The 16,798-nt window shown below is 43.2% G+C and overlaps 1 protein-coding gene across 1 annotated transcript; it reads left to right on the forward strand.

The window, feature by feature from the left end:
- The first annotated feature begins 1,870 nt into the window (after nt 1-1,870).
- On the forward strand, nt 1,871-5,002 carry LOC123404546 (ADP-ribosylation factor-like). Its single transcript, XM_045098472.1, has 6 exons — nt 1,871-2,149; nt 2,286-2,376; nt 2,834-2,949; nt 3,943-4,002; nt 4,083-4,148; nt 4,412-5,002. The coding sequence occupies exons 1-6, from the start codon at nt 2,093-2,095 to the stop codon at nt 4,595-4,597; spliced, it is 576 nt and encodes a 191-aa protein (XP_044954407.1). The 5' UTR covers nt 1,871-2,092; the 3' UTR covers nt 4,598-5,002.
- Nucleotides 5,003-16,798: the final 11,796 nt, after the last annotated feature.

The raw sequence follows: 16,798 nt of genomic DNA on the forward strand, positions 1-16,798 counted from the left end.
ATATTTCCAACAGCTCCTCCATGATAAAGATGAAGATCATGGGCGATAGAGGATCCCCTTGCGGCATCCCTTTCCTTGGGGAGATCGACATGCCCGAAACACCATTAATCAAGACTCTGGTTGAAGAGGTAGCTAGAATTCCGCATATCCATCCTATCCACTTGGAGGTAAAGCCCATAGCCGAAAGCATCTCAATCAAAAATGGCCATTGAATTGTGTCAAAAGCTTCGGAAATGTCCAACTTGAGCATGATCGTCGAAATCTTTAGAGCATGCAAATGTTTGGTCGTGCCCTGTACCATCATGAAATTATCGTGAATGGATCATCCACGCATGAAAGCACTCTGATGAATCCCACCTAACTGCTACAGGTCGTCCGTGAGGCGGAGTGTCAGAATCTTGGCAAAAATCTTGATCGCGCCATGGACAAGGCTCACCGCCCGGTAGTCCGCTCTATCTATCTTGGGAAGGAGTGTGATCAGGGCCTTGTTTATGTTGTGCATACCTCCCATATCTCCACGGTGAAAAGCGTGTAGTGCACGTATGAAATCCTCTCGGATAATTTCCCAACAAGCGTAGTAGAAGCGTCCCGTGAATCCATCTGGTCCGGGTGCTTTGTCTAGGGGCATGGATTTGATCACCTTTAGCACCTCCTCCACCGTGAAAAGCGTGTCCAGGTGAGATAGGTCCCTCATTGCGAGCCCCAACTCTGTGATATCTAGTCCGTATTCCCGCACCGGTGTATTTCCGAGAACTTTCGTGTAGTACGTATCCGCCGCTATTGCAATTTCATCCTGTCGTAAGAGTATTCGTTCTCCGCATTTCATGGTAGTGATCATGTTCCCCCTCCTCCGATGGGAGGCATGCAGGTGGAAAAACTGTGTGTTAGCATCCCCATCTCTTAACCATAGCATCCTCGAACGTTGTCGAGTGATTGATCTCTCAAGTGATGAGAGGCCCAACAGCTTCTTCTTGAGTAGCCAACATGGTGTCACGTCGGCAGGGGAGAGGTTCCTAGATTCCGCTGCTACATCCAGGCGTTGGTTCAGTTCTAGGGTCAGACTAATCTGCAGCTTGATGTTCCCAATCCACTTGTCATTCCACTGTTGTAGTTTCTTGGCCGTTGCGCGTAATTTTGCTTCTAGGACTGCGTACGGGTTACCAACCGTCGGAACGAAGTGAGGGTTTGATAGTGTGATCAGCGCCGCATCCCAAGCTAAGATCCACCACGAGTCCCCACCGCGGGCAAATAGAAGAAGTTTCCGAATTTATTACCCACATACTGTTTTACAAAGGCATCCGATATCATCTTCACTTTTGTTTCCTGTAAACACACGATTACCGGGTTCGCCGTCATGGCCACCTGACAAACCGCATTGTGTCAAATACTCTTAACAAATTAAACATTTTTTATGACAATTCTAGTGGTGCAAGGATGGTAAGTTAGTTAATACACATGACATTTTTTTTGTTAAAAAATAACCTAAACCACAAAATTATCATGCTTGTCACTTAAAGGTGTCAACTTCGTGTCACTAAACTTGTCATCGAAAGTGCTCTATTTACGTGTTTTTTTCAATCTCGTGTCACTAAACTTATCATCAAAAGCGCTCTATTTGCGTGTGCTCGTAGATGATGTTCTGGCGTTATCAGATTATTAGAAAAGAAGAAGAAAAACAACCCAGTAGTACAAAACAAGGTCAGAAAACCGCGTGCGTCGAGCCGGCCAGCCAGCCCGGGACAGAGTCGCAGGTGACACCGAATCCGCGTGCTAGCTACGCGATGCCGTCTCCCGATCCAGCACGTTGGCGCCCGCACGGACGGCTCGGATGCTGTTTTCACAAACATATTCCCACCAGCCCGAGGCGAGACCCGATTCTTCCAGGCCAGAGGGCGTTGCAACTAACAAACGCTGCTTTCACGAGAAGGGTTCTTCCTTCCTTCTCCACTTGTTCTATTCCGTCACACGAGTCCGACGACGGCGACGACGACTTGAGGGAGAAGGCCAAGAGGAAGGCACTCCAGAGAGGTTCGACGGGGATTTTGCTGTTCGTCCGTCGGATTCCCAGCGATCGGCCGATCTCCGGCGGCGGATGGGGCAGGCGTTCCGCAAACTGTTCGATGCCTTCTTCGGCAACAGCGAGATGAGGGTACGGCGATCTTCTTCCCTATCTATGATAGGAAAAGGCCCTCCCCCTTTTGAAGAACTCCCTGTGTTGTGTCATGCCGGGTTCTTCTTCTTCGGGTCATTTAATTGTTTCCGTTTGGGTGATGCTCGATTTTCAGGTCGTGATGCTTGGGCTGGATGCCGCGGGCAAGACCACCATCCTCTACAAGCTGCACATTGGGGAGGTCCTCTCGACTGTCCCTACGATTGGTAGGTTATTGAGATGTATTTTTTTGGTGTCAGCTGAATTGTCTGTTGGCAAACTGGTGTTAAACTGAAGTTATATCAGGGCCTTACTGATGTGTCAGACTGTTAATGAGGAGAGGCAACCGAGTTATTGCTGTAAGGCTGTTGGTAGCACAAGAGGAATAAATCAACCTACCGTATATTGTTTTGCGAGACAGGGGCTGGGAACTTGTTTATATAAATATAAATGTGGTTAGCTGAACACTCTGATATACTCCGTTATATTTATGCCTGGTTTTTTGTTCTGGTTTGCTTAGCACCCTTGCAATTTTGACAGTAATAATCATACAAGAGTCAACCAGTTATAACCTGCTAATTAGATTGGCCTTAACAGACAGTGTTCTTAAATCTTTTATGTGGTTTAGTTCAAAAAGGAACTACCAAGTGCTGATGTTGCTTTTCTGCTCTTACTTACTACTAGGGTTCAATGTTGAGAAAGTTCAGTACAAGAACGTGCTGTTTACAGTGTGGGATGTTGGTGGCCAAGAGAAGTTGAGGCCCTTGTGGAGACATTACTTTAATAACACAGATGGCTTGGTATGTTTCAATTACTCTAGTATGCAAACTTCACCTTTTATTACCCTTATGCTGAGGCATTTATGGTTGACCTTTCAAATGAAATTTGTTAGTTTGGTTCTTTGCTGGTGTTGTATTTCTCGTGGTCCATCTATTTATTGCTACGTTGCACTTTTTGATCCCACACATTAGGGACCCAACTCCAGTGGCGATAATGGAACATAAAATGGCAAAAATTAAGGTGCCTATAAGCACATTTAGTTCTCCAGCGCATAGTTCAGTTTCCTACATTTTGTTTGAACCGGAGAAAGCTTTCAGTTCTTCATATCCTCTTTCTGAGCTCGTAGATGAACTTGCTGACTAGTAGAAACATAATGAGCAACTCTACAATATCTTATCTTGATTAGACTTTTTATAAGTTACAGCTACCACTACTATTCTTATGCACAAAGATTGGCAGTTATCAGATGTTCTCACTTCTGAAGAAATACATGAAAGTAAATTATTAGTAGCAACTTTGCTGATAATCTGGGATCAACCCTTAATGTATTTTATCACATACTCTACAAAGCCCATCTTTTCAGATTTAGATACTTGGATTGTTCTGTGTTTTTTAACCCCGGTGGAACCGTGGGAAGTTGTTAAGTAGTAGTGAGTTCTAATTGTCTAAGTTGTGAATATAGTTAATCTTACTCTGGACAGCTGATGTTCGTCAGTAAAACCTTATTAGCCATTAGGACAGCTAGATCATGGTCTTCAGTCAAAACCTTAGTCTTCATTTATGTTTTCTTCTGTTTTTTGAAAGACAACTGTAAGGGAAACCTCATCAGTATGAATAGTAACATAAACTAGGATCCGTGAGGATTAGAACTGAGGTAGTGGGAATTGTACATCCACCCCACTCAGTTGTGCTGTTATCTTCCTCTCGAATGATCTGTGCGCTGGATTCTCGATGTGTTCATGATCATATTCAACTATGATATACAAATTATAATAACATCCTCACATTTGCAGATCTATGTGGTTGATTCATTGGATAGGGAGAGAATTGGAAAAGCCAAAGCAGAGTTTCAGGTTTATAAATTGTCCTAATGGCCCATTGCTGTCTTACGTTTTCTTTGTGATGAAGCTAATATTTCGCAGCTTTGTTGCAGGCAATAATCAACGATCCTTTCATGCTTAACAGTGTCATATTGGTATTTGCCAATAAACAAGATATGGTAAGATTACAAAACTTGACCACTGTTTTAAACGTACACACGCTTGAATACATTGGTAAGGTAATTAAACTTGGCCACTATTTTAACACAGACATGAGAAGTCTCTGCTTGTTAGTGTTATGGACTGTAGGTGAATGAATAGGCGTAAAAATATAAATTTGCTGTTTTGTACTCGTTCTTCACTCCTTTTACCTTTGGATTGCGATAGTATACGAGAACCATCCTTGCTGCTCCTGCCTAACATAGCTTTCTTGCTCATTCAGAAAGGGGCGATGACACCAATGGAGGTGTGCGAAGGCCTTGGCCTCTATGATTTGAAGAACCGCATGTGGCACATCCAAGGTTCGTGTGCCCTCAAAGGTGATGGTCTTTATGAGGGTTTGGACTGGCTGTCAAGTACTCTGAAGGATCTACAAGCGTCCGGTCGCCTACCGTCAGGAGGGACCTAACAGCTCTAAGTAGCAGCTCTGCTTGTAAGATCTTAATGCTCATACTAACAACCTTGTATGAAAGATGACACTCGGAAAGAAAGAAAAGATAGTGGTGAGAAACACCTTATAGCCACACATCCAGTTTTCGCGTTAAGCTTCGGTGTTGATTCTGCTGAAGAAAAGACCTTGCTTGGGTCTGACCACATCAAATTTACCAGTACAATTTTGTCATGGATAGTGTGGATTCTCTAATTCGTGACATATAACATGTAAATTTTCCTGTGAGTTTAGAGAAGTTAACCATCTTATGCTTTTGTTCACATCTGAAGAGTGGAACATAATGTTATTGATGTAAATTTTCTGTAAGATAATTTTGGCAGATACAGTTTATGCCTGAGAATGTGGTAGCAGTACCTGCGATAACCCCTTGCCGCCCTCTCTTTTGTCACAGTTGACTGTTTGGTTTATGGAGGTTTCTGTTTTGGTGGATTGCTACGGTGTTACAACTATCAATGGTGTCTCCAGCTTCTGATTTCTATAAAAGCAGACATGTATGGGGAAGCGGCTGTTCTAATCCCGAAGCTCATGTGAGCTTGGGTGAACAGTAAAATAAAAAAATTGAATATTTTTGCGTAAACATTGACAAAATGTTTGCTAGCTTGCAAAATTTCATCACCATATGATATTTGCGAAAATGGTGGCAAAAAGAACAAAATCAGTGCCCCAAAATGTTTTTTTTCAAATGCATTTTGGAGCATCGGTATTTTTTATCATATTTTCCACGAATGTCATTTCATGATGAAATTTTACGATCTATGAAAACATTTGTCAATGTTTCACACATCTTTTTACTATTCACCCGAGCTCACATGAGCTCGGGCTTAGAACAACACTTTCGACATGCATGTCCTTCTCTTCAAAAAAATACTTGCTGAATCAAAGAGGAGACTTGCGCATGCGAAAATAACGGATGCATTTGTTGGTTTGCTGCAGGAACGTACCGTTCTTATCTGAATCCTGCATCTACGATTTTTTATTAGCAAATATACGGTTACAAACTGAAACTAATATGTCTTGTTGATTTAAAAAAAACTGATATGTCTGGTTATGATGCTTATGGGATGGAATATGGACTAAGAGGGACCGAGGGTACATTTTGGACTTGTTTGCTTGCTTGCATCATTTTTTATTGAGGAAGTATAACTTTTCCCCTCAAATCCTTTCATATGGTGGATCAACACCCCCCTCTTTCCCTAAGTCTAAACCGGTAAATTACCTCTTGAACTATGTCAAAGCCGGATCAACTGCCACTTGGTGGTTTTGTACTTGATGTATTGATGCTGAGTCAGCCCCGAACCCATGGCTGGCGAGCTCACACGACGCCATGCATGTGGTTATTGGCGCCGATCCATGCACCGACGTAACGCTAGCACTAGCACCGCCACACCGACCACCTAGCCCACAAGGAGACCTCGAGGCCCACCTGCCAGCACATCCCGGGCCACGTCCAACCTCCAAACCCACAACCACAACGGTCAAAGTAATTATATAAAATAGCACAATTCATCTATAAAAGGCATGCAAATATCTCTAATACAACAATAGAACAATAGTTCAAATTCAAACAGATAACCGGATGTTCAATAAGTTTTGCGAAATCATTTTTTCCAAAGTCAATGATACTAGTCACAACCGACACATGTCGTCCAAACTGTCCCATGAGTTTCATCGAACAATGTATGTGCGTGAATGGCATGGCCTCGGTCATGTAGTACATCATGATAGCCTGTGCAGGAGATACAGCGTGTACGACAACATTCAGTGAATGAAGGAATTAACTAACATGTAGAGTAAACAGGAAGTAACACTTACGATCTCCATGGTTGACGGGCCCCATGGCCACCACGTACCCACTCGGAGAATCGCACCGTAAAACTTCATGAAGGAATTCCAGATGGTGTATCACTGATGCCTTAGCAACTTCACATTGCGTGCATAGTGTCCACATGTTTGGTTTTGGTAACTGATGACAAGCCCTATGGACTAATGGTTGCCTTGAGTTATATTTGAAGGGTTTGTTCATAAGCATTGTTTGAAGACCATTTGTTGGTTTCAAGGTTATTAGAAGAAGATTATGTGTTAGCCAGTGTGCTATTCAAGGAGTTATCCAAATACTAGTCATATACAAGGTTGATCAAGGCTAAATACAAAGAGTGATCTAAGTTTATCAACACAGAAAGCATAAAAGATCAAGTAGGATCATGTGATCCCATGGTATGTTAAGCATTGTCCATTATGTTTTGTGTACTGGCCTGATGACCTACAAGTGTAGGGGATCAATCGTAATCCTTTCGATACGTAAGAGTGTCGAACCCAACGAGGAGCGGAAGGCTATGATAAATGGTTTTCAGCAAGGTAATAACTGCAAGCACTGAAAGTAGCGGTAACAAGTGATGGTGTAGTGAGGTGAAACGTAGCAAGTGAAAAAGTAACAAGTAGTAGCAACGGTGCAGCAAAGTGGCCCAATCCCTTTTGTAGCAAGGGGCAAGCCTGAACAAAGTCTTATAGGAGGAAAAGCGCTCCCGAGGACACACGGGAATTTCTGTCATGCTAGTTTCATCATGTTCATGTGATTCACGTTCGTTACTTTGATAGTTTGATATGTGGGTGGACCCGGGCTTGGGTACTGCCCTTACTTGGACAAGCATCCCACTTATGATTAACCCCTCTCGCAAGCATCCGCAACGACGAAAGAAGAATTAAGACAACGTGTAGCCATAGCATTAAACTAGTGGATCCAAATCAGCCCCTTACGAAGCAATGCATAGACTTGGGTTTAAGCTTCTGTCACTCTAGCAACCCATCATCTACTTACTACTCCCCAATGCCTTCCTCTAGGCCCAAAGATGGTGAAGTGTTATGTAGTCGACGTTCACATAACACCACTAGAGGAAAAGAAAACATACATCATATCAAAATACTGAACGAATACCAAATTCACATGACTATTATTAGCATGACTTATCCCATGTCCTTAGGAACAAAAGTAACTACTCACAAAGCATAATCATAATCATGATCAGAGGTGTAATGAGTATCATCAAGGATCTGAACATAAATTCTTCCACCAAGTAATCCAACTAGCATCAACTACAAAGAGTAATCAACACTACTAGCAACCTTACAAGTACCAATCGGAGTCGCGAGACGAAGATTGGTTACACGAGATGAACTAGGGTTTGGAGAGGAGATGGTGCTGATGAAGATGTTGATGGAGATGACTCCCCTCCGACGAGAGGAATGTTGGTGATGACGAAGGCGACGATTTCCCCCTCCGGGAGGGAAGTTTCCCCGGCAGGATCGTCCTGCCGGAGCTCTAGATTGGTTCTGCTCAAGTTCCGCCTCGTGGAGGCGGCGAATCCACGAAAAAGCTCCTCCCTGATTTTTTTTCCTGGACGAAACCCTTCATATAGCAAAAGAGGGGGGCCAGTGGGCCACCAGGGTGCCCACAAGCCCTGTAGCCACCACCAGGGGGGCGGCGGCTACCAGGCTTGTGGGCCCCTGGTAGCGCCCCTCTAGCACTTCTTTCGCCCAGTATTTTTTATATATTCCCAAAAAATTCCACGTTGATTTTTAGGGCATTTGGAGTTGCTCAGAATACATGACTCATACTTGCTCCTTTTCCAGTCGAGAATTCCAGTTGCCGGTATTCTACCTCTTCAAATAAACCTTGCAAAATAAGAGAGAAAAGGCATAAGTATGGTACCACAAAGTAATATAACAGTCCATAAAGCGATAAAAATCAACATGAAAGCATGATGCAAAATGGATGTATCAACTCCCCCAAGCTTAGACCTCGCTTGTCTCAAGCGAAAACCAAGATCCATAAACATGTCCACATGTTTAGGGATGAAGGTGTCGATAAAACATAATACGGACATGAGGGCGTCATGATCGCACATAGAACAACAATACATCATAAAGATTCTTATGGGAAAGTAACAATTCCTTCACAAAGCAAAGTATGAAACGAAAACCTTACCGAGAAGTATCCAACAACAGTCCATAGTCACTGAAGCAATTGAAATTTATCATAACATCGAAAAGAGTCAAATAAGAGCTTGTAAGGCAAATCCACATACTCAATCATCTCTTTTGTTTTCCACAATTGTTACAACTCACGTGGTACTCATGGTATCAAAGTTTTAGTTGGACACAGAGAAAGATAGGGGCTTATAGTTTTGCCTCCCAACCATTTACCTCAAGGGTAAAGTCAACAATAATAAAGCATAAGTACTCATCTCCAAGTTGATATATGAATATAGATCTTTCCCAAGCATATGACGTTCACCAAGAAAAAGGCTAAATAAGAAATTGGTGAAGATCACCATGACTCTTTCAAGGGCAAAAAGTAAAGGTACAAGATAGGCCCTTCGCAGAGGGAAGCAGAGGTTGTCATGCGCTTTTGAGGTTTGGATGCGTGTCCTCTTAGTGCGGAGGAACGTCACTTTATATTGCCCCCTGTGATAAAGAACTTTATTATGCAGTCTGTCTCTTTTATGTCTTCCTCATCACAGGTGCGTATAAAGCTTATTTTCCACACACTAATAGATCATACATATTAGAGAGAAATTTTTATTGCTTGCACCGAAGACAACTTACTTGAAGGATCTTATTCAATCCATAGGTAGGTATGGTGGACACTCATGGCAAAACTGGGTTGAAGGTTTATATGTGAAGCTATCATGAGGTGGAAGCAATCGTCAAATGCTAAGGGATCTCTAGGCATATAACATTGTTTGGAACCAAGCAAACACAATTAATTATGTTGTCTTCCTTGTCCAACATCTACTTCTAAGCATGTAATAGTTTGGTGAGTGCTCACAATTGTAAAAAGTGTCTAAGATGATATATTTATATGTGAACCTCTCTTTTCTTATTACTTCTTATTAATTGCAACAATGACTGGGGTCTATGTTGGTCTATTCTCGACAAGTTTCAATCATCATACTTGTTATATGTGAAGCTATCACTTTCCATAAGATCATCTCATGATCTTTCATGCTATCGCTCTTTTAATACTTTTGATCACGGCACAAGACAAAGTCCTTGACTAAGATACTCTTTATTATATAGCTCGCAAGCTCGAATACATCAGGGGAGACACAAGGCAAAAGACTCAAACTAAACACTAAAGACTTATTCTACTAAGAGAAGAAATAAAAACTGAAAAGGGAAGATGTGGGGACCCCGACTGGTAAGTCGAGATCGCCGTGCTCAGTGATCCCAGAGATCAATGCTCACCGAACAAAGATACCGAATAAAAGAGTCTTACATCCATACATACCGTTTGATACAATAAATGACCACTTCGGTCGAGTCTTACATATATAGGGCCTTAAAGGCCTACACTTGAAACTGAACCAATAGCGGAATTATTGGTTGAAAGCGTGAACCCATGCCATCAGCCTTAACCTACAGGCATTCTGATTGGGAAGCGTCCTAGCTCGCAAGAACGTCACTGAGTTAATCTTCACCATATCCTGTCTTACACACCTAGTCAATGAAATAACCAGTGGCAAGCCAATGAGTACTTTGAATGTACTCGCAAACAACCCATGATACGAACAATGAAAGTGAAGGATAACAATATCATGCATCTTTAGTGTAACTCCTCTGGTGGAATGATCATGTATATGCATCAAGCTAAAGAATTACTTTTGAAGAACAGGTTACAGATATCAACATATCTGCTAAGGGTTGAACACACCGGGTTCACCCTATATGCCAAGTCACCGAACTTGGTCATATCAATTCCTCAAGTAACTCCGGTTATTAACACCATTCACCGAACTCACACACACACACTTGGTTTATGCGGAAACGCTGGACGTAGTTTAAGCAGCACCACCCAACTGTCCTTCACCGTGGATACGGCTATTTGAATAGTTTGACACTCTGCAGAGGTAGTACGCTGGACCCACGAGATCCGGGAAACTTTCTTGTCATCCACGACTCGCGGTATATCACATATACCCGAGGTAAGTACCCGATCATCATCTTTCCCCTGACGATACTAGACAAAGAGGTCCACTCGATTGGTACCCAGCCCACATGTTGTACGTCTTACGAGCACCGACTTTGGACAGTATCAACCATGCAGGGACAAACGGTGTGCCTGGAACTCATAATAATGGCATAGTCGTCCTACCTGGCACGACCCCATCACGAGAGTGACGACAATCACTCCCGCCACTAGTAATGTGGCTCTTTGCTAGCACCGACCAGAGTAATCAACAAATCCCCGTCCCATAAAGGGGTATCGTGGTCGTACTGGTAAGGTTGGAACGATCGACACATCATAAATCTAACCCCATTTCCGAAACCATACTCACACAAAACAGCGGTGCATCACTTCACCAAAAGTGATCACCAACTCATCATCACCCTCGGGCATTAGTGGCACCCGACGGGGTTTTCATAAACTCTTGATTTAACTCATCATCATGCTCATGATAATATGCTCTATCTTTACTTGTCAACGTGGTATTAGCGTGACCCTCAAGGGGTAGGGTCAAGCTCAATGCAATGGTCCTATAACTCTACTAGTCAGCATGACATTAGCATGATCCTCATAGATGGTAGGGTCAAGCTCATCATGCTTGTGCTCCGTGGAGCCATGCGTACAACATCACCATCATGCAAGTGCTTCGATGAAGCCTTCGGTACCATCACACCAATGATGAACCGGCACTGTGATCACATGCAATGGAAAAGTACTTGCTATTCTAGCATGCATCAATGTATGTGCTCAAGTCATGGTCAAAGGCTGCTTGCCTTGCTCACGTAAGTTCTCGGGGTCTTCGAGGTCTTCCGCTCCAACTCCAAATACTCCGTCTACCGTCAACTATCGTTGGAAACAACTATAGTAAGCCATATAGCAAGCAGAATAAAAGTGTTCTATAAATAGAATTTTTATTTTTTCTTGGACCTCTCTGGTCATAAGAAAAATACCTGAAGCTTGATATAGGATATTTGGAACATCAAGGATTTTTGAAGAGGTGAAAGAAGCAATAAGTGATTATTGAAGGAGTCAACAGAAATCATTCTGTTAAAAATGAGTGGAGGCACCCATTTAACAGAGAATGATTTTAGGAATATTTTGGAAGTGGTTTCACTGGATTTGGAGATGGTATGAATATTCTAGAGATTTTACAATGAGGAATAAATAGCAATAGGAGCTATTTATTTATTGCAACAGAAGTAACTCACACAAAAAATGTTGACCAGGGTTCTAAAAATAGAGAAGGATTTTAGAAGGCTCTGGGAGTTTGAATCACTCCATTTGGAGTTGATTTGAATCTGCTAGGAATTTTGAAAGGTCGGATATTTTATATCCAGATTCGGATTTTAAATAAAACACCACAGAAAGTTGGGAGGGAAAAATGTGCAAAGCACTTATTTGGATAGGCCTGATTTTTAGGATCCTGCAGAAATTTGAATCATCAGATTTGGAGTTAGAATGGATTTAATATGGATTATATAAGATTAATCAAAAATAGAAAATGGGAAAGGGCTTAGCTTCGGGCCTATCTTGTGCCACCGGCGAGGGAGAGGGAATGGGCCGGCCTGCTGGCTCGGCCTGGCATGCAGGAGGGCCACGCCGAAGGCGTACTCTGGTTAGTGCGCCTCCTCTGTGGGGTGGCGCCTCTGGAGGAATCCGCCTCCACTTAGTAGCGGGCCCGGGTGCTGGCTCGCTGACGAGGGGGCCCCGCGCGCAGGAGCTTCTCCTACCTCCGGCATGCGCATAGAGGAGATGCAGGGGGTAGACCGTTGCGGGAGGAGCTTCCCCAGGCGGCTGTGGCCACCCCCCGGCGATTCGCCGGCCGTCGGCGCGCTCGGGGCGGTTAGCCGCACCCGTTCCCCTGCTCAGCACCTGCAGGGGAGGGCTGCATGAGCGCCGGCGACGAGGTATACGGGGAGGCCGTCTACCCCTGGTTTCGGCACCAGGAGCGAAGGGGAAGGGCAGGAGGCAATATGGAAGAGATGTGGCGGCTCGGGGGGTATCCGATAGGGAAGGAAGGAAGCGAGGGGAGACTCCGAGCGTGCTAGCCCCGCGGAGGCCGAAGCTCTACCCCTCGGCCATGGCTATGGCAGGAGGAGGGGAGGCTTGGGAAGAAGAAGGGGAGCTTGAGAGGGGTTCCAGGGAGAGAGTAGGAGGGTTTGAGGGAGCCACAGATGCTCGGGAGGCTCTAAGTGGGGGAGGAGAAGCCGAGAGAGCTCGGGAGCTCTCTGGAGCTCTCGGTGCATGGTCGCCACGCATGCCTGAGGGGTCTTGGAGGCTAGCTGATGGATGGAGATGCTTTGAATGGTCAACACGATGCTCTGAGACACGCTGGGACAACCTGCCCCGCCAAGAAACGGTCGGGAGGAGAGAAACTAGGTGCAGAGCACCCGATTTGCAGGTCAGGGTGGTGGTCACCACGGCCACCCATGCCCACAGGTTTGCAATAACCAACCAAAGCTGTCCAGGAGGTGGGGCATGCTATCAGGAAGAGAACTCTGGAATTTGGAGGCTAGTGGAGTTGATTTGAATGGCTCACGACTGCCGCAAAGTTTCTAACAGCAAACTTGGAGCTGATAAAAGTGGGTCTTAGGAGGGGAGCCTTGGGGAGAAATTATGTCTGGCAATCTTAGGCATGGAAGGACTCCATTACTGCAAGGTTTCAGCCCAAACAAGGGAGGATAGCTACTACTTGCTGTTCAAAGCCATGATTCAGCCAGAAATCCATTTGAAGAAGTGTTGCTCATTTTTCCCACATGAGCATGCCATATCTTGGTTCTAAATGAATCCTTGGAATATAATGGATGCTCTGGAAAGAGTTGGGGGTGATAGCTTAAGCAGAATAATGGAAAGAAGGGTAAAACAGTGCTGCCAAGGGTGAAAATGAGAGAAACTTACAAAGGGTCCTTCCCCAATAATTGACCAGTGGCCATGGGAAAGTTAGTGGAGGTAAAATATGACTATGTGAAGCTGTGGTAGAAAGTTGAGCTCAAGGAATAAAGTGGAAGGGGCAAATGAAACCAAATTAATGAGTGCACACAAGGTGTTTAATCTGTGGTAGGGCTACCAGATGGATTCCACTCGCTATGAAACTTAACAGGGTCAAAGAATAGATGAAAATAGGCTTGCACACCAAATTTGGGATTTGCTGGATAAGTTTTCCAATGTAGACTTGGAAAACCCTAGAAATGGGCAGAAATGAGTTTCTCTTAGAACCCTATTCAAATAAATTCCCACAAATCCAATATTTGATGTAGGGGCATTATTTGAGCATTAAGGCATGCACACAAAGTTTTAGGATAATTTGAGAAACTTTATAATGTAAAGTTTACCAAAGTCAGAAATCAACAGAGAGGGTTTTGAGGGTCTTAGGACAAGTTCCTCTATTCTCCTTGGTGTACCACTTGGTGTGGATGCCTCATTGGAGTACTGGAAGATGTCCACCAAATTTGAGCACAATTGGAGACACTTCACAATGTATAGTTGCTCAAATTTGATTCTGGACAAATAGGGTTTGAGTGATTAGGGGAGTCAAATAAACTTGGATTGAAATTAAACTTGGCAAGATCATCAAGAATATCATAGATTACATGCTAGAATTTTACTGGAATTTATTGAGAATATTTCTTATAGAAATATTCCAAAAGCTTGAAATAGGCAGGAATGGTTTTGAAGGGATTTGCCCAATATTTTGAACATGACCATGTGTTGAAACTCATAAATATGGAGTAAATATATCCACTGAGTTTCCCTAAATTTTCTTAAATATTTTGAAGGCAATAAAAATAAATTTCCTTCATAGGAGACCATTTCTGGCCTCATAGAAAGGCTTTTAAATAAAATAATAAAATAACTTTTAAAATAATAATATGGTGGTTTTCGGAAGTCATTTTGATAATGGTTTTAAATAAAACAGTTGGTGCAAAAGAAACTCCCTAATTTGAGGACTTGTAGTACAAACCTCATATGAGGGGTTTGAAAGTTTAATTTAAAGAAATGCTTTTTGGAAAAATAATATTTGGTAAAAATAGATATTTATCCTAAACACATGGCATGATCATTAGGCAGGAGATCATGGGATGAGAAGATGATTAAGAGAGTGAGAGGATCTATTAGGTATCAAACACAATCATGCAAACAAGCAAGGCAAACAATAGTCACTTCAAGCATCACAAGTATTTCACAAAAAAATTAATTGGTCCTAAATTTTGAAATAAGTTAATTAGTCAGGAAAGCCAAAAAGTGGGGTGTTACAGAAGAACTAAAACAAAGGTAAAAGCAAAAGATATAAAGGTGATACGATACCAGGGCAACTCCCCCAAGCTTGGTAAAATCCAAGGGGATTGCCCATACCAATTCTTAGTTGTCTTCCTTTGGTGGTGATGGTGGTGGAGTTGTTGAAGCATTCTTGAGCTTGTCTAATTTCCACTTGAGCATAAAGTTCTGCTCCCTGAGTTCATCATTTTCCTCCTCAAGCTTCAACACTCTATGGCGAAGTTCCTGCTTACTATCCTGCAGGAAACGAGAAGGGATAAACAAGGTCTTAGGCTTCTTCCTTTGGTCAGGGAGGCTTGAATTCTTGAACTCCACATGAGTGCGTCCAGGTTGAGGTAGAGGAGCCTCCTCTTCGTCGGAACTCATTTGTTCCTTCCCCTTGGGATCATAGTCCTCTTCCTCGTCAGTGGTCCAGCCATATGGTTCCAAGTCCCCATAGACCTTGGGGTTAGCAAGGTAATCAGCCACATAGCTCTCCCCCTATGAATCCTGAGAATATATCTTGACCTAGATCTACGGCAGAAAACAGGCTCGAAACGAAAACAGAGGAAAACTGCGAGATACGGAGATCAAAACCCTCGGGTGTATATATAATGATTTTTTCTGGACCAGAAGGAGTGCTCCACAAGAAAACGGAGTCCGGGAGGCACACGAGGTGCCCACAAGCCCTGTAGCCGCCGCCAGGGGGGTAGGTGGCGGCTACCAAGCTTGTGGCCGCCTCGTGCGCTCTCCGGACTGCTTTTTATTTTTCAATTTTTCCAAAAATTCCAAAACGGAGAAAATTTCCTATTGGAAAAGTTTAGGAGTCCAATTACTTACCGAAACACATACCTCTTCGTTTTCAGGGTTTGAAACAGGCTGATAAACATCCCTTATGTACTCTTGTGAAGTTATGATACTGATGATATTGGTCTCAACATTTATGGGAGTACCAGAGATATAATGCTTGATTCTTTTCCCATTTACCACTCTAGGAAAATTACCTTCCGTGTTATTGATTTTGATGGCACCGGAACGATATACTTCCTCGACAACGTAAGGACCTTCCCATTTAGAGAGAAGCTTGCATGCGAAGAATCTTAAGCGAGAATTGTATAGCAGGACATAATCACCTACATTGAACTCTCGTTTTTGTATTCTTTTATCGTGCCATCTCTTAACCTTTTCCTTGAACAACTTGGCATTCTCATATGCCTGAGCCCTCCATTCATCTAATGAGCTGATATCAAACAACCGCTTCTCACCGGCAAGTTTGAAATCGAAGTTGAGCTCTTTGATTGCCCAATAAGCTTTGTGTTCCAGCTCAAGAGGTAAATGACAGGCCTTACCGTAAACCATTTTATACAGCGACATGCCCATGGGATTCTTATAAGAAGTCCTATAAGCCCATAGTGCACCGTCAAGTTTGCTAGACCAATTCTTTCGAGATCTATTGACAGTATTTTGTAAGATCAATTTGATCTCCCTATTACTCAACTCCACTTGACCACTAGACTGAGGATGATAAGGAGATGCAACTCTATGGTTGACATCATACTTAACAAGCATCTTGCAGAAAACACCATGAATGAAGTGTGAACTGCCATCAGTCATCAGATATCTAGGGACTCCAAATCTTGGGAAAATGACTTCTTTAAGCATCTTAATAGAGGTGTGGTGATCAACATTTCTAGTGGGGGTAGCTTCTACCCACTTAGTGACGTAATCCACAGCAACTAAGATGTGAGTGTACCCATTGGAACTCGGGAAGGGCCCCATATAATCAAAGCCCCAGACATCAAACGGTTCAATGACAAGTGAATAGTTCATAGGCATTTCCTGACGTTTACTGATGTTCCCTATTCTTTGGCATTCATCACAAGACAAGACAAACTTATGGG

The sequence above is a fragment of the Hordeum vulgare genome, chromosome 6H, assembly GCF_904849725.1.
Source record: "Hordeum vulgare subsp. vulgare chromosome 6H, MorexV3_pseudomolecules_assembly, whole genome shotgun sequence".
Classification (NCBI taxonomy): domain Eukaryota; kingdom Viridiplantae; phylum Streptophyta; class Magnoliopsida; order Poales; family Poaceae; genus Hordeum; species Hordeum vulgare.

Excerpts from the sequence above, each read along its gene's own strand:
- LOC123404546 (XM_045098472.1), top strand. The coding sequence starts at position 2,093 with ATGGGGCAGGCGTTCCGCAAACTGTTCGATGCCTTCTTCGGCAACAGC. Across the intron at positions 2,150-2,285 it reads TCGGCAACAGCGAGATGAGG|GTCGTGATGCTTGGGCTGGA; the intron begins GTACGGCGATCT and ends CTCGATTTTCAG. Across the intron at positions 4,149-4,411 it reads TTGCCAATAAACAAGATATG|AAAGGGGCGATGACACCAAT; the intron begins GTAAGATTACAA and ends TTGCTCATTCAG.